Below are 18,300 nucleotides of genomic sequence, written 5' to 3'. Positions count from 1 at the left end.
GACCTGCAGAGGTACAATTTGTATGACCCGGCCCAGATTAAAAAAATTTTTACGGCCCGGCCCGGGTTTAAAATTTTTAGACCCGGTCCGAATATTTAAAAAAAAATTGGGGGGGGGGGGCGGCCCGGCTTGGATTTTTTTTAAAAAAATTTTTTAAGCCCGGCTCAGAATTTTTAAAAATTATATTCGACCTGGTATATACAAAAAATTGATTATTTCGTATTTTATCATATTTTTCGGCGTGTATTATCATTTAAGCAAGTATATTAGCTAATGTTGTTAAACGGCTCGTTTTGAGCCGATTTTTAAAAACGGATAACTCAATATTTTCGCCAGAAAGATATTGACTAAGCCTTGAAATTTCGATACTATATATCTAGACCTTTGCTCTTTCTATGAGCATAATTTTCAGGCTTGCATAATATTTTTCTGGATAAAAAACTGTTAGCCGTTTTTAAAAATCGGCTCAACGAGCCGTTTAACAACACTAACATTTTTTTTTATTCTAAACAGCAGAGTTGTTAAACGCTACTTTTAAAAGTAGCGCGCTACCGCTATTGCTATTTGTTAAAAAAAGTAGCGCGCTACCGTTATTGCTATTTGTCAAAAAAAGTAGCTCGCTATTAGCTACTTTTTATAAAAAAAATTTACAAACAAATTTTTTATTTTTTGCTTATGTTATTGTATAGTAAATATATAAAAATCAACATTTATAAATATTAAAATATAGTTAGTTTTGATTATAAAAAAATTTATATAATAAAAATAAATATTTATGGTAATTTGTTGCATTTTAATATTATCATCCCCAAATCTAGAGCACCGATCAGAAACAATAAGTTTTGCCTTATTAAATAATCTCTCGACACTAGCACTTGAGGGTAAGGGCGTATTTAATCTTATATACATATTTTTAATATAAGATAGATTATCAATAATTTTATTTGCAAGTACATCGTATGTCTGGCATCCTATTTTCATTTTGAGGGCTAATGCCACAGATCTTCTTTTTAAAGTTCTAGGGTCTGGTCAATGGCCTGTGATTCCCAAATAAGCTTAAAAATATTTAATCAAATAATTTATAAATATAAATAAGTTTTTACCTTCTGTTATGTGTTCAATTATCTCCCGTGGTACATATATACAATTTATAAATATAAATAAGTTTTTACCTTCTGTTATGTGTTCAATTATCTCCCGTGGTACATATATATGATATCTCTGATAACTACTATTAGAGCATCTTTCATCATTTTAAAGTTATTTGCTATTTTATTCATTAGTGTCTGGCGGCATAAAATTGTTGTACCAGGGGGATAGTTTTAATCATCATGGTAAATGATGGATTATCAACTAAGGACATTGGCTGAACTGTATAAATGATAAAATCAACAATAACTTTATCAGCAAATTTCTGAGAAATATTGTCATTTGCATTATTAATCAATTTGGTTTGAATTGAATTAGTCTTTTTGGATGTAGAGTCGCCTATACCAAAATTATTTAGATGTTTCTCGATTTCCTTAAAACTCATGAACAGTCTTATAAAATAAATATTATTAGAATGTAAAAATGACAATTTACCTTACGTGTTTCTTGAGGTTATAGCTACTGGATTGATTTGGGGAAATATTTTTTTTTACATTTTAGACAAATAAATTTGAAACCAGTTTTGTTTATATATTTATTTTAAAAAATTTTCAAATCTAGGGAATGGGAAATTTGTATTATAGCTATTAAAAACATTTTCTTCCCTTGGTATCTTCCATTTCATTAATATCATTGTCTGAATCACTTTCAACGATTTGGATATCCATAGGCAATGACATTTTAAATTATTAACATGTGATTTAGGTTTAATACAAATGAAAATATAAATTACAAATTGAAATTATATTTTAATTTCAAAATTAAATAATAAAAATTATATTATATTTAAATTTCCATGTTTATACTTACCTTCATTATATTTTTTAATAGTAGCGAAGTAGCGGCTACTTTAGCTACTTTCAAAAAAAGTAGAGCGATAAAAAATTAAATAATTACAAAAAAAGTAGCCGCTAGATACCAAAAAAGTTACTTTGCTACTTTAACAACTCTGCTAAACAGATATTTAGTATATTACAAATTGATACTATAAAAAATTTGTGTAAATAATATTTTGAGAATATACTATGTATTTATAAAAAAAATAAAAATGATAATTTAATTAATAAAAAATATAACATATATTATTTAATCCTTTGCGTATTTATTCCATGGAAGGAAAACTATAATTTTATTATGTAATAGATACTATGAGTGTTAGCTAGTGTTAACTTTCACCAAACATTATATTAATCATAACTATAAAAAGCCGCTAAAGATATAGAGTAGCCCATTACCGTGGGGTTAGGTGGTAGGATGAACTGGCAAAGAAAATGGGTTGAGTTGATAAACCTCTTATTACAAAAAATCAAAATTTAAAATAGGAAAAAATGAATTTTTTTTCCATAGTCTAATCAAAATTATAAAAAAGTAAAAAGGGAAAATGATTCATGTACAAAGTGTTCCAAATAGTAACAAGCGAAATATATCCACCCATAAGTTTAGGTTGTTTTATGTAATTATATAATTCTGATCTATAAATTGTCAATTTTATTCAATAAAATACAAGATTTATATTTTTCATAGTTTTAATTTATGTTTACTATTTTTAACACGGGGGAGGGGGAGGTGTATAATAAAACTGTGCATTGATTTGGGTCGATTTAAAAAAAGTCCAAATTAACCAAAATAATATTATGTAAGCCGAGATTTAGCTTATAGATGTCAGAAATTTGGACCTCTATTTGTCAAATCTCGAGGCTTATATAATATTATGTTGGCTAAATCTTGATCGAGCCTTTTAACAACACTCACTACTATTGACATTCAGAAGGGGTACCACATGGTCATGTATTAATTGAATCATTCTATATTCTATTCATCAAATGGAGTCTATTTGTAATTCTAATTGGCATTTAATTATTAAATGATATTCTGAGTAATTGTTAAATGTAATCAATTATTTAAAAAATAATTATTTCCGCTCTGTGGCCAAACTAAGCGCAGATAGCAAATATGTCTGGTTCATTTTCGGTCCTGACAGTTAATATTTACCAGGGACAATAATTTAATTCTTTAGATTTTTTGTAATCTTACATACCCCTTTTATATTTTCAGATTACATAACTTTTTCACCACTCTGATAGTAAATAATAAAAATTATCTAGCCAATAAATCAAATACATAATCTAAGTATTTTATTATACATGGAGAATTATATATACAATAATAAATAATTACACATTAAATTAAAAATGCAAAATGTTTGATTCTGAATATGCGTCAATTCTTTTTCAAATTTAAATATTTTCCTATATTATTGTTCTTTTCATTCGATGAGACAATTTTTGAGTTTCTTTTTACATTAACGCTATCCGCTAAAGGTTTAACATTTTGCAAAAAAAATGAGATAAAAAAAACAAATTTAAATATTTACCACTGGGCAAGCCCTTATTCACAGTAGTGTTTCATTTCCAAAAAATAAGAATTAAGATACAATAAACTGAACTGGTTTTGCTAAGAAGTAATTGTAATTAATTATAAGATAAATAAAAATTATTATTTTTTGATTAGAATTACGATTTAACAATTTTATTCTGTATTTTATTTATTAGCATTCTTTTTAAATGTCCCATTTCAACTCGAAATTTCTGATTCCCAAGATGACATTTTTCAATGAAGAAAACAAGATAGATACTCTTGAGATAGAACAACTACTTTTTTAGTCCTAATTGACAATATTCATAAAAAAATATGATATCGTGAAGTTAAATTAGCAATAAGTGTATCTCATGCAAAACCCGTTAAGTTCGAGAAGTTGTAATCGTTCGATTGGCTTCGGGTCGTGGTCTGTTTCGTATTTATAAATGCTCAATAATAATAAATCATGATCAATATAATTACCTTTCAGTCCTTCATCCGCTTTCCTTTTATTCTCTTGTTCCAACTTGTTAGCTCCCCTTTCTTCTTTTTCCTTGTCCTCCTTTTCTTTAAAATCCTGAAACGGGTCGCTGAATATGACCACCTTCTTTATATAAATTTCCTGGACTGGAGCATCCCTTTCATCCGTTTCTACCCTCTCAAAAGCGTCTAAAGTAGACATCCCACCGACGACCCGCGCAAATACCGTATGTACCTATGATATATAATGTTATATCCAATATTTTCAAATTTAAAATTTTATAAATGAGTATATAATTTTAAAAATGGGCAATAAATTACATTATTTAATAAGTAAATATAAAATAATCTATTAAAAGAAAATACACCAACCTTATTTGAGCATATAAACCCGAAAATTGTAACAAACACAAATAATATGATATTCTCTAAATCTTATATAATAAAAATGTATCTTGAATTTTTTATTATACTTTGTCGAAAGCAGGCCGGGAGCGAAATGTAATAAAAAATTGAGAACCGTTGGTGTCAGGCCGACCTAAATTAGCTGCGCTGACTATTCCACGCCCACTATGTCTGTAATTTGAAGCTAGCGCAAATTCGTCGGGGAGGTAAGAGCCAGTATGCGAATAATTCCGGGGTTTTAAGGGCTATTCATATACAATAAAAAAAACTATAATATGTTTCCTAAATGTTGAAAAACGTTATAAAAAGGGCCTCAAACATGTTTAATTATATTGTAGGTGGAGATAAATTGCGACAACATGCTCCCGTTATAATTTGAAAATCTACTTTGCCATTCAAATGTCAAGAAAAGGATCCTAATACTTATTATATTTTTTTTTAAATCCAAATTAAACTTGTCTTTCTAAAAAAAACAGTAGATTTACATCAAAATAATTTATTTATTTATTTTAAAAAAAGGGCTAAAATTACATTTTTATCTTTGTAATTAATTGGTTGACCTTGCATCAAGTTAGGATCTCCTGTTTGAATCATAAAATGTTTGATGGAACGAAAAAAAAGAAGATTATCGTAAAAATCTTTGCGGGCAAGTATCAAAAAATTTTCGCACATTCTAGGCGCAGCGTCACAATGTAATTCTATATTGAGGTTGCCCAAATTCGTGACTATTTGAGCATATCCTATAAAAAAATAAAAAAAATATGTGTATGAGATATTGGTTGAGAAGTAATCTACTAATTAAAATATCAAGACTAATGGCTGGGAAAATAAAATAAAACAGCTTTGTTTTTAAATCATCATCATTTTTAGTTTTTAAATAACGAATTGTTGCCATTTATATGTGATTCCAAGGTATTTTTAGGATACAGAAATTTTTTTGAATTCGATGTCGGCCCATTTTTAATATATCGGTTATCGGCAGATAATCAAAAAAAGCTGATGTAATCCGATATATCAAAATGGCAATAATTTATGATATATTAATATTTGAATTATAATTTTTCAAAAAAATTATAATTCTTTTTAAATTGGACTAGCTTATTTGCTTTGTAGATCCGTATTGAGTGCTTTGAATAGGATTTCACATACAAATCTTATAATCAAAAAGAATAGATAATTCTTTAGTGTGTTCAATGGATCAAATTTTGCCCAAATATGCAAATCTTCCTTTGTGATTTTTATGTATAACAAATTTGTTTATCTTCAAAGATTTTTTGCTCAACATATTTAGCAAAAAAAACTTCACCATGTTTATTTGAAGATTTTTGCTAGCACTGGTTTTGAATAACGAAGTAAGCTTATTCTATTCCATTCTGTGTTAATTATATCTAGCCGAATAAAATAACTTTTAGTACTGTAGAAGCAATTTGATGTGTTATATTTATTCTTACCATTTTCATATCATATAAGAGTAAAAATAACCATGTTGCACACCTCATCGATATCGGTGATCGGCCAATATCAACTTGATATCGGCCTCTAAAATTCATGATTTCAATTCAATAAAATAAATTATTCCTTTTTAATAAGAAATTACCCTTGGTTTTTATTTTGGAATATCTAACTATGTCGCTATCCAATATCTCCATGACCTGCATAGTTTGGGGAGGTAGAGTAGAACAAGTCAGTCCTATGGCCACGTTACCCTTTGAGTAGTGAGCGTAAGTTATGATCGAATCGTCATTTTCAGCCACTTTTAGGCTGTTAGATCCTTTCGCTATTAAATTTTCGCTCGACCACTCAGCTAATTCGGACATTACGGCTTCCATCTCAGGGCAGATTCGATTCAACGTTCTAATTTTTCGACTATCATCTTTTTCGATTGTCTTTTGACCTATTTCTGATATTGAACTAGAACTTTCCTCTGAACCGGCTTCGAAGTGGCGGGCGTGACGAGCCGCCAAAACGTGTTTGAAAATACCTATATTTAATTTACGAGCCACAGTTTTTGGATCTCGTAAAACTACAAGATCCTTGGATGGCACGAAGGGTTCATCAGTTAAGAGATCCTTGAGGGGGTGGGAGGGAGGGGGGGGTGACGTTTAAAAATATTTCAATTAAGGTATTAAATAAAAAGTTAGACATAATAGTAATACTAGCTATTGCAATATATTTTATCAAAAACACAAATATTGAATCTTCATATACTATCTAATGTCATACAATTTGCCAAAAAAACAATTTCAGGCCTAAGATTTTGAAAATATTTTTTCCTATTATTTTTATTCCCACATAAGCATAACATAAAATACATGCTTTTTATTATAATTTTTATTAAAAATTATATAGAAACATTTTTAACTCAATTCAAAAATTAATTTAGAGATTCATAGTTCACCATTATATATAAAATGTTAAAATCGAATAATAACTCGCGCATTATGTGCATAAATTTTAGTAGGTACAAATAGAAAAGGTCCGCCATTTTTCGTTAGGGAAATTTATCTACAATTGTTTTTAAGGCTGTGCCGATATTAAATATCGGATAGGATCGGCACCGGTATCTCGAGTTTTCCAAAAATATCGGATCGGGCCGATACCTGTAAAAACCTGATCCGATTTTTTTACTTTTCTTTTTTTGTTATTTTATGTATATTTATTTTACATTAATAATATTTTCTAAATAATTATTTTTTAAACAATGCAAATGCACAACACCTCTTAAATTTTATTTAATTTTAAAAATAGATTTATAGTATTTTAAAAGTTTTTTTAAAAAGATAGAAAGGAACACCCAATTATTTATTTTAAATCTTTTTAAATAATGCCCAATTTTATTATTTATACTTTAAATAAAAAAATTTTTTTTTAAAGTTATCTGAATTATGGAAATATTTTACAAAAGACAAAGATAATTTTGCAAAATGCGTTATCTGCGGAATTTTATTTAATATTACTAATATCCGTAAACTTTTTAAAAATTATTTTAGAAATAAAAAAATTAAATTAATTGCATAATTCGATTTTTTGCACAAAAAATATTGATTTCTTAATTATATTTGGTTCGAAGGGGGGTGGTGAAAAATCAATATAAATATCGAATCTGTATCAATATCGGATCGGTTTTAAACCAATATCGGAAATATCGGATCGGTGAAAAATATGTGAATCGGCACAGCCCTAATTATTTTATTATCATCTCTCTGCTTGTAGGATGACTGTGACTACCTCAAATTTTTTATAATTCCCCAAATATTTTTGATTCGATTTAGGTGACGGCTATATACATGCCTATTTTGTATTAATAGGATTTTTTTAAAGTTGATTTCGATAAATAACATGGATCATCTATTTGCTGAAAAGACAAATTTTTAATGCGCAAACACATTTCAGATGATTTAAAGTTTTTTCCGATAAAAAATCAGTTACCATCTTCATGAATTATATGAATTGTGCACAAATTACTTAAACGCCTTTCCTGCACATAACCCTCCATCGTGGCGCTTGGTAGAAATTTAATAGACTTTTTAAGACAAATCGAATTAAAAGCTTCAGTTTTCTTACATAACTAAAATATTCCAAAAGATATCTAAATTTATCGCTAAAATAGCGATGGGCCATTGTAATATATTTCAATTTTTATCTTCTTTCACCTACATCAGCCTTTTTAGCTTTTGAAAGCTTGATAATCAAGCTTTTTGGTGGTCTTAAGAATCAAAATAAATAAAATCTTCAATAGATATATTATTACATAAAACGAATGAATCGCATGCAATCCTCTAATGCATATACTTATTGAAATAGTCCTTTTTTTTTATAAAATGACGTACTTTGTGAATCGCAAAATTAATTTTTGATTTAATTATAAAATCTGCAGGTTCTCTAGTTTATATATTAAACCCAGCCATAATAATTGCTTAAAAAAATTGTGTGATAAAATTAAAATGAAAATAAGTGTTAAAAAGAGTTATTTTCGATAATTATATTATGAAATAAAATATATAAAAATGAAAGAAAGAAAGAAAGAAAGAAAGAAAGAAAGAAAGAAAGAAGAAAGAAAGAAAGCAAAGAAAGAAAGAAAGAAAGCAAGAAAGAAAGCAAGAAAGAAAGCAAGATAGAAAGAATCTTCTCTTCTCTATTAATATTTAAATCTTTTTAACATTCATTTTCATTTTGTCGCACAATTTTTTAAGCAATTATTATGACTGGGTTTAATATATAAACCAGAGAACCTGTAGATCCGGGCAGGGTCATATGATTTTTATATAGCGTATTTTTTACCTTGTAATGCTTGGTCTTAAGGTTAAGGTCCTCGACGGCCTCTCCACTAAACACATTACCAGTGGAGCGAATGGCAACGACTCGAGATCGGTCATTTAGAACTCGAAAGGTAACAGGGCAATGCAATTCTCCTGCATTATTTCGGTGAAATTTTAAAGGGAAAATTTCCTTGCTCACATCTTTTATTACAGTACCAGTTACAGGGTTACGTAGCACTAGGCCAAGGTTAGCATCAGTCTGTGATTGATCAGAAGAGGCTAATTTCGTTGGGTCTTGCTTATGGCGTTTGTTGATCCTAGCTTCTGGCAAATTTTGGGCAACCTTTTCACCTAATTTGTTACTAAGTTCACCTGATGAATCTTCCTCTTTCTTTTTTTCCATCGAGGATTTAACCTGCTTTTTGGCCTTCTTGAAAAGTTCCATGATAGCCATGAAATCAAAAACGTACCCTTCCAAAGTAGAAACGGGAAATGTAAAGGGAGATAATGTGAGCGCACAGAAATCGAGGGGTAAAATATTCTGGGAAGCTGCAAGAGCCGCATCCCTCCCAGCATCTAAATTGGCACGTGTACGTTTTCCCCCATATATTGAAACCCATTCAGTGGTAGTCAGGTAAAGTTTGTCTTTTTGATGTTGTTTTTTGCCCATGTTGTTACATTAAGTATGGTCTTGCTTTATTTAGACATATTGTAAGAGTAAGTATACCCTCAATTCCTATTAAATTAATAATATGTTAAAAAATATATGATTTTATTAAATTTTGATTTTTTTAACAAAGTAATTATAAAACTTTTACTAAAAATTAATATTGAAAGAAAATTATATTTCCTTTGCTATAAATATAGTGGAAAATGAGTATCTTATTTCAAAACTTGGTTTGTTTGGAAAGTCATGCCAATTCTCCCTTAAATGATGGTTGATATATTAGGGTCAGTAATATACTAGTACCAAATTATAATTATTAAAGCAAGCTAATATTCAAATATTTCTCTGAAGCAAGTGATTCTTTAATCATTAACAACACTCAATCTGATGCACTAATACCATGAGACAAAAGATCTCTTGTTAAGATATTTTAGGGGGAGGGGGAATTAACATTTGGCTTGTATTACACTGGATTTTGAACATGAAATCGCAAATCCAATGCGAGACAAGTCAAAATCATGACTTGCATTTGAAAGAAAATTTAAAATTTCACAAACTATATTTAAAAAAAAGGACAATACCAGAGGTTGGAGAGAGAGAGTGATTAAAAAGATGATAGGTATGAAACTACCAGAAGAATATTGTGGAAACACATGAATCCATTAAAAAATTGTAGTTATTCCAAATCATGAAAGTTTACCAGAAGTTCCAATATAATATGTTATGCTGCTCAATAAGAAATCATAAGTTAATTAAAAGGTTTATCAAGAAGATATAATTTAATATATGTCTGGGGGAAGTGTAACAAATCAAAAGAGTATTTGAATAATCATTATTGTCTTCAATATATATTAAATTGGTGGTAATAAACATGATATTATTAATAAATTATATTATCATCAGACTTCTTTATAGACTTCTATTAGAATTAGATTTTTTTTAAATTTAAAACCAGCTTAAATCATTTAAAATTGAGAATACAAATATCCACATAAGGATTCCAGATATATCAATAATCCAGAAAAACATATATATAATTTTAGCATATTATTAATAAATTTTTTTGTTAAAAAAAATCAATAGATATGTAAGCATTCTGATAATCCATTATTTAATAAGTATTGTACATGTGAATGAAAAGTTCAATATATAAGAAAAACCTTCAACTACAATTTCCAATATAAATATTTTTTAAAAAAAACATAATAAATATAAGGGTATCAGGGTAAAAATCAGGGTTTTGAACCAAACCACCAAACCGGAATGAACCATTATGATTTTCTGAACTGTAACCTTAATTAAACCGTTATAAAGAAAATATAAAAAGAGCAAACCAAACCATTATAGATATAATTAATTTTAAATTATTAACCTAAATTTAAAATTTTAATTATCTGGGGGCATTTTTTAAATTGGTGATTTCTTTTCAAATTAAATATTTTTATATTATCAACATTATATATCAATAATCAATACCAATATTGTTTTTTTCTTTAAATACTTATTTTATTAGAGATTAGGCAAATTATCTGTTAGTTAGATAAGATATCTTAAAATCACACATAATTATTCTTGGCTAAATTAACAAGTTTATATATAAGTTATTAATAAGCTTTTATAGTAATTACTTGCTAATAATTTGAAAAAATTAAATAATTCTACTATTAATAACAAACATCTAATAGAAATCAAGTACTTTTTACATTCATTATTTTTTTATCTCATTATAAAAACTTGGATCATAGAATTTAAATGACAATAAATAAAATGGTCAGCAATATTTTAATAATATAATAATTTTTTATTTATAATCATATTGTTTTTTTAAATTTAGAATTCTAATATTCATTTAAGTCATTATAAATTATTTATTATTAAAATAATATTTTTAACATTTGAAGAAAGAGAGATCGCCAGAAAACATCTTTGTAAAACTTGGAACTTGATACAAAGTTTAAATAATCAGAATATTGAAATTCTAAATACTATGCCTACGTGTTCCCATTTGAAAGATAATTTAGATGATTTTGAAGATTTATTAAAATCGCATGAAAGTCTTAATAAGAATAATTCTCAGGGCATAGAAAATTATAATAAATGTATAGAAATAGAATATATAATTCGGCCATTTGATAATATAGAGAGATTAGAAAAAGATAGTAATCTTTTGAATTATTGGGGAAATGTAAAGAATAGTATGCCAGAACTTTATAAGTTAGCTATAAATGTGCTAGCAGTTCCAGCTACACAGGTATCCGTAGAAAGAGCATTTTCTAGCCTTAAGTTCATACTCTCTGCACAGAGAACTAAATTAAATCCTGAAATATTAGAAAATATTTTAGTTGTCCATTCTAATTCTCTTTTTAAAGATAAATATTATACATTTTATTATATTTATGCGTTATTTTATTTATCATTGTATTTACACATGTTTGTTTTTATCTTATTTATTTATGAAATAAAAAAAAATAATTTGTCTTATTTATATTTACTAAGTTTAATAAAAATATCTATTAGATTATCATGGTTAAATTAATTAAGAAATTATAAATTAAAAAGATTTTTCTCTAAAATTAATATATACATGGTTAATGATTAATTTTTTTTAAAATTAAATTTATAAAAATGGGAACAAACCGAAAAGAACCGTTATTTATAAACCGAACCGATATACTAAAAACCGGAACATACCGAACCATTATGCTTAACGATTCAAAACCCTGATAAAAATTTATAATTTTGAATTGCAGCTATGAAAATTATGTATACATATAGCAGACTTATTTTCTAGTTTTCTTTTATTTGATTAAGAATCAAGGAAGCTTCATCAATATATCCATTATTAAGAAAAAAAGTTCAAAATGTATTCTAAGCATAGGATGTTCATTTATGGGGTCTCATTTATTGATTTTATACAGCTGAGATAATTACTTTTTTTACTATGTTTATAAGTTATCCTCTGACTTTTTTAAAATGTTTTCAATATTATAGCTTTCAATATAGTGTAATGTTTACATTCTTAACATATTAATTTGTTAAGCTTTCATATTAACAAACAAAGCATCACATTTTAATATTATAGTCAAATAAAATTAAGTTTACAATATTATAATAAGATATAGTTTAGAATTCAAATAAGAAAAAATTTGATGTTAAGTCATTCATAATAAAACATCAAAACTTTATATGGAAATTTTATAAGATGAAATTATAAACGGAAAATATCAGATCTATATAAGTAGTTGGCAAATATTGGATAAGGCCTATGAAAAATAAATTCCTAATATAGTATAACATGAAAAAAAAAATTGAAGATTGTATAAAAATATATAGTGATTAAAATTTTTTTACCTTTTTCTTGAATTAAATAGATACATGCGAGTGGCATAATATGACTTCAATGATTCGAAAATGACAGGGATATTTTCGTAGATAGAAAAATGTAAACCAAGCACTTCTACCAACGGCGAGAGGGGAGAGGGTGGGGTAAAAGAAAATGAAGCGGTAATAAAGATGTGGTTTTTTCTAATTTAGATTTTCTAATTTAGATTTTCTATTACTGATTTGAATTTGCATATGCTTCTTTCGTTAAGATTTCCTACTTTGATAATTTTGTTTTTATTATTTTAATTTCCTTTTTTATTAGGGAGGATGGAGGGTAATATTTATTTTGGCTTGAGAGGAGAATTTGCACTACCGTGAAAACAGTGAATAATTTTATTACATCTTTGTAATCTATTTCGTCAGTTAAACATCAATTAATCATAATACACAATTAACAAATATCAGAGACCTGCAGAGGTACTATTTGCACGGCCCTGCCCGGCCCGGTTTTAAAATTTTTAGGCCCGGCCCGGCCCGGCCCGGCTTGGAGGATATTTTTAAAGAAAAATTTTTACAGCCCGGCCCTGATATTTTTTTAAAAAATTATTTACGGCCCGGCCCGGAATTTAAAATTTAAGGCCCGGCCCGGATATAAGTATATTTCATATTTTATTCAGATATTTAATTACAAATTGATACTATAAAAAATTTGTGCAAATAATATTTTTGAATATAAAAGATTCTATTTGTGATTTTTAATTTTTATTTAAAAAATACATGTAAAAAGCTAATATTTTGAGAATATTATATTAAATTTATAAAAATTATAAAACTGTTATTTATAAAAATGGATATTTTGAGCATATACTATATTTTATATTGCATTTATAAAAATAAAACTAATATTCATAAAAATGGTAATAATATTTTGAGCATATACTATATTTTATATTGCATTTAAAAATAATAAAACTAATATATAATTTATAAAAATGGAAAATATTTTGAGAATATAATATATTGTATTTAATTTACTATTTAATTTATAAAGTAAAAATAAATCGCTATTTAAAAAAATGCATGTATAATAAATAGTATTTTGAAAATATAATCAAATTGCACAATATTAATATAATTTATTTTATAATATAAATTTTTAACAAAAGAAGATAATTGTATTATATAATATATTGTAAAAAAAATAATAAAAAACTTTCATGACTCAAGGTAAAATATAATAAATGCAATAAATATTTGACAGTTTGCAAAGTAAAAATCAGCATGATTGACGAAACCCTATACTCAAGAAAGATATTAAAAATTCACAAATTATCATGAAGAAAGAGAAGCATATCTACCTTTTCAGGTTGAAGATTACTTCTTCTTTCTTCAAGAATTCTTCCAGTAGTGGAAAAATTCCGCTCACAGCTTGCACTTGAAGCAGGAATAGCCAATACCCGTTTTGCCAATTTTGCTAAAATTGGGAATTCGCTTTGATGAGAATCCCACCACTCTAACAAATTATCCACCTTAAATGTTTCATCTATTTTTTTATTTATGTAATTATAATATTCATCATCGGGTATTGACATATTACCAGAATTACCATCGCCCCATTTGTCATAAAACGATTCAGTTTGTTTAACAGTCGTAATTTGTTAAAATTCTCAAGAATGTTGACTAGATCCTGAAGGATCGGAAAGTCTATAATATAATACTTTTCCGATCTCCCATGTTCTAGAAGAACTTTTTTAATTTCTTCATTTTGAGAATAAACAGAATTGATCATATTGTATTTAGAGTTCCAGCGGACTTCTATATCTTGATAAAGGGCTTTTAAATGCTGGCATTTATTACTTTGTTTTAAATGCCCCACTAATATTTTAGTATTATCTATTGTTGATTTTATTAATGGGGCATTACTTTCCAAATATTTGGAGTTAAATGAATTTCTTAAAATTGTATTTAATAAATGACAGCCGGGCCGGGCTTAGGGCCGGGCTTGCAGGTCTTTGATAATTATACATACTGTTCTAAGTCTAACTTCTAAGTTTTCTAACACAATTTGAAAATGACTAGTGGAGCACTGCAATTTTAGATATTAAAATATATTAAGTAATTTAAAATGAAGTTTTCCGGTATCTTTCAGGAAATTAATAATTAGATCGATCTGTGGGTGTTAGGTAGTGTTAACCATCACCCAATATTATATTAATCATAACTATAATATAATATAATCTTATAACCAATAACTCATAATGTAAAATTTTTTATATAAAATATTAAGGCCCGGGTTTAAAAATCTTAGGCTCGGCCCGGCCCGGCCCGGATATATTTTAAAAAAATTTTTTAGGCCTGGCCCGGCCCGGATATGTTTAAAAAAAAATTTTTTAGGCCCGGCCCGGCCCGGCCCGGCCGGTATATTTAAAAAATTTAAAATACGGCCCGGCCCAGGTCTTTGACAAATATATTTGATTAATAATTTATCTTATTACCAATTACTTTATTTATAAATTGCTTTCTTATCCGTTTAAAGATAACGGCTAATTGTACTTTACTTCCCTACTACGGGTTGATCCGTACTATCGAAATCTTTTCATATATGATTGATGGTGTTTTTATATATCATTGGTTTTGGTTATCGAGTCTTGTGTAGGATCAATGTGTTTGGCTATCGAGTTATATTGGATCAATGTCTTTTGTTATCGAGTATTGTATAGGATCAATGTCTTTGGCTATCGAGTTTTTTTATAGGATCAATGTTTTTGGCTATGGATTTTTGTATAGGATCAATTTCATCCATTCGTAGTATGATTTGCATAGTTTCTCCTTCTCTTCCTTCCTCTCTATTTATGAAATTGGAATTTCTGAACCTGTCTTTTAAATGATTAATATGTCTTCTTCATAAACCTAATTTAGTCTCAGCTAAAAAGTCATTGGTCCTATTCGTTTAACAATGATATCTGGTATCCTAATATCTTTTTTAAAATCTTTTGTATATACTTTCTCATTTATATTTTAAAAAATCTGGTAAGGGGGCATGTATCGGTGAAGATATATTCATTTTATTAATTGTAAGGATCCTATGGGTTAAACCTTAGCATAATTGAACTTGGTGATTGTTTTGTGGCTATTTGTGGAGTGATGATTAAAAAGGAAATCTTTTATTTTATTATAAACATTGTGTTTTTCTAAAAAAAACTCTTAAAAATTTATAGCATAATAGAGTTTGGTGATTGTTTTGTGGTTATTTGTGGAGTATTTTGATAAGAAAATCTTGTATTTTATTAAAATCATTAGGTATTTTTAAAAAAACTCTTAATAGTTTGTACTAACCGCTCGCTTCTACGTTGGATTTTGGGTGGTAAGGTGCATATACATTTCTAGCTAATTGTTTGCCACATATACTGCTCAATTTTGAAATGGAGGCCCAATATCCGTAACAATATGGGATAACCGAAAATAGCAAAAAGTCTTAACAATATTTTTCTTACTTCAGTAAAATTATTTGTCGAAAGATAATGTATTTCAGGTCATTTATAGAAACTATCTATTATTACTAGATAATATATCGGTTAATTGGTTCGGTAAAATCTTAATAAATTCTTCCCTATGGTTTCTTTGTGGAGTGTCATTTTCCTTTTTTTTACCGTTAGGGTTATTTGTTTGATATATTCCACAATCCTTACCATGAAATTCTATGTCTTTGTTAATCTTAAGCTACCAAACATTGTCTTTATAATTATGTTTTAATATAACCCTGGCGCCCCATATGTAAAATAGAGCGCTGGAAAAACGGTTTTAGATTTTCCTCTGTCATTTTCGGCCACGCAGCTAACGAAACGTGATTCTCCTAGGTCATTTCTTGTGAGTGATTTTATATCTAACGCTTAAATAAATTGTGGAGCAACCGATACTATTAAATTAATATCCAACTCTTCCCAAGCAGATTGTTTACCGTCAATTGGGAGTAACGGAAAAGCCTATCATCGCTATTTTTTTCGTTCCTCCAATTTGCAATTCATAATCATCATTTTCTATTATTAATGACCATCTTACTCTTGACGATGTCGTAGTTCGCAATATTTTTCCTTTTGTTTATATAAAATTAGTAAAAATGTCAATCATTTTAATGAAAAAACTTAGATTTTTTTTATATCATGATATTTTTTTATAGTTTTGTGGAAAAATTTTTTTATTATTCATTATGAATTTTATGCTTAAAAAAGTGATTTTATATCATCATTAATTTTTTGTGATTAAATTTTCAAAACGATCAGCAATTTTTTTATGTTTAAATTTATAAAATAATTTTTTTATGCTTAAAATTATAAGATTAATTTTTTTTTATGTGCTTAAAATAAAAAAAACTATTATCATTTGTGCTGAAATTTTCAAAAACGAAGAATTAATTTTCTGAGATTTTGTTTTATTAAGTTTGATTTATAAGAGTTATCGAAGTAGTATTGAGATATCTGTGTAATCCTTTGGTTGTAAGTTCTGATATTTTTCGTAAGTTATTTGATTTTTTGTAAGTTCCCTCATTTTCGGGTTCTTTTGATTTATTGATTTTTTGTAAGTTCTTTTTTTTTATATATTTTGGATTTTGGTAAGTTGTTTTTTTTTCTTTTATTTTGTTAGACGACATATATGTTCTTTTATCTGGGTTCTCTATGTAAGTGGTTTATGATCAGTGATTATAGTAAAATTATTACCAATTAAATATTGTTTTAATTTAATTAAACCAAATATGCCTGCTAAAGCCTTATGCTCTATATGACTGTAATTTCTTCGGTGGCATTTGATGTTCGAGTAGCGACTCAACCTGCTTTTCCTCGTTGTTAATGATGTGAGATAGAACTGATCCTATATTCAATGTTGAGATGCGTCTGTAGCTAGAATTACTAGCTTTTTCGGATTATAATGCGATAAAATTGATGCTTTTTTTAAATGTATTAATTACTTTTGTTTCATTATCTGTCCTTAAAAACATTTATAGCGTCTACATGGCAGAAAATTTGATGGAGGCAAACGCCCCTACAAAATCAATCAATACCCGCCTAAAAAATACACGGCCTTAAGCGGCGATATTTGCCAAACCACGATGCTATAGTGTTATTACTAAAAAAATCTTAGCTACCATTTATAATCTAACAAAAAATAATTATGTGAAGGAACGAAATAAAATTTAACTTATAAATACTATTTAATGACCAAATATATAATTAAACAATATTTTAATTTATTAATATTTCTAGTATATAACATACCACACTTTTTTAAAAAATATTCCTCGTTGTAATTTGAAGTGAGCGGTTATCGTTAAGTTTTGTCAAATTCGTTGTTTAATGTTTTTGCCATTGTTTTTGTTGCCTAGTCATTATTTTTTTCGTTGGTTTGTTTTTATCGCTAGTTTGTTATCCTAATCGTCATATCATTAGCTTGATCATCATCATCTCATTAGCTTGTTGATTTCGTTAATCATTATCATTTATAGTTATTGTCATTGTTTGTAATATTATTATCATTTGTTAATTTATCTGCATCAATTTATCTATAAAATAATTTTGGAATTGAAATGATAATGGAATAAATAATTTATATCGGAATAATATATAGAATAAGGATAATAATCGTATATTGGAATAATATATAGAA

General features: G+C 27.4%; 1 protein-coding gene across 3 annotated transcripts; it reads right to left on the bottom strand.

The window, feature by feature from the left end:
• Positions 1-3,305: 3,305 nt before the first annotated feature.
• LOC135925103 (RING-type E3 ubiquitin-protein ligase PPIL2-like) lies at positions 3,306-15,163 on the bottom strand. Of its 3 annotated transcripts, XM_065460279.1 has the most exons (8): positions 15,145-15,163; positions 12,670-12,775; positions 8,674-9,387; positions 5,990-6,461; positions 4,924-5,132; positions 4,461-4,637; positions 3,991-4,222; positions 3,306-3,464 (listed from the first exon to the last, which is right to left on the bottom strand). In XM_065460279.1, exons 3-8 carry the CDS (start codon positions 9,319-9,321, stop codon positions 3,370-3,372), a joined length of 1,833 nt encoding a protein of 610 aa, XP_065316351.1. In that variant the 5' UTR covers positions 9,322-9,387; positions 12,670-12,775; positions 15,145-15,163; the 3' UTR covers positions 3,306-3,369. The 3 variants fall into 3 exon arrangements, with proteins under 3 accessions (XP_065316351.1, XP_065316352.1, XP_065316353.1); XM_065460280.1 differs by lacking the exon at positions 15,145-15,163 and having other exon boundaries at positions 8,674-9,345; positions 12,670-12,905; XM_065460281.1 differs by lacking the exons at positions 3,306-3,464; positions 15,145-15,163 and adding an exon at positions 3,789-3,936 and having other exon boundaries at positions 12,670-12,906.
• Positions 15,164-18,300: the final 3,137 nt, after the last annotated feature.

Source organism: Gordionus sp. m RMFG-2023, chromosome 2 (genome assembly GCF_954871325.1).
Source record: "Gordionus sp. m RMFG-2023 chromosome 2, tfGorSpeb1-WG-v2, whole genome shotgun sequence".
Classification (NCBI taxonomy): Eukaryota; Metazoa; Nematomorpha; class Gordioida; order Chordodea; family Parachordodidae; genus Gordionus; species Gordionus sp. m RMFG-2023.
Note: the sequence above shows the minus strand (reverse complement) of the source record. Positions and strands in the feature narration are given on the sequence as shown.

What these genes read in the sequence shown, in the direction of transcription:
- LOC135925103 (XM_065460279.1), bottom strand. Translation starts at nt 9,321, where the DNA reads ATGGGCAAAAAACAACATCAAAAAGACAAACTTTACCTGACTACCACT. An exon ending in TTCCAAAATAAAAACCAAGG is followed by an intron (nt 5,133 to 5,989) that starts GTAATTTCTTAT and finishes ATTTTTTTATAG; the next exon opens with GATATGCTCAAATAGTCACG. An exon ending in TTAATTACAAAGATAAAAAT is followed by an intron (nt 4,638 to 4,923) that starts GTAATTTTAGCC and finishes GTATATGAATAG; the next exon opens with CCCTTAAAACCCCGGAATTA.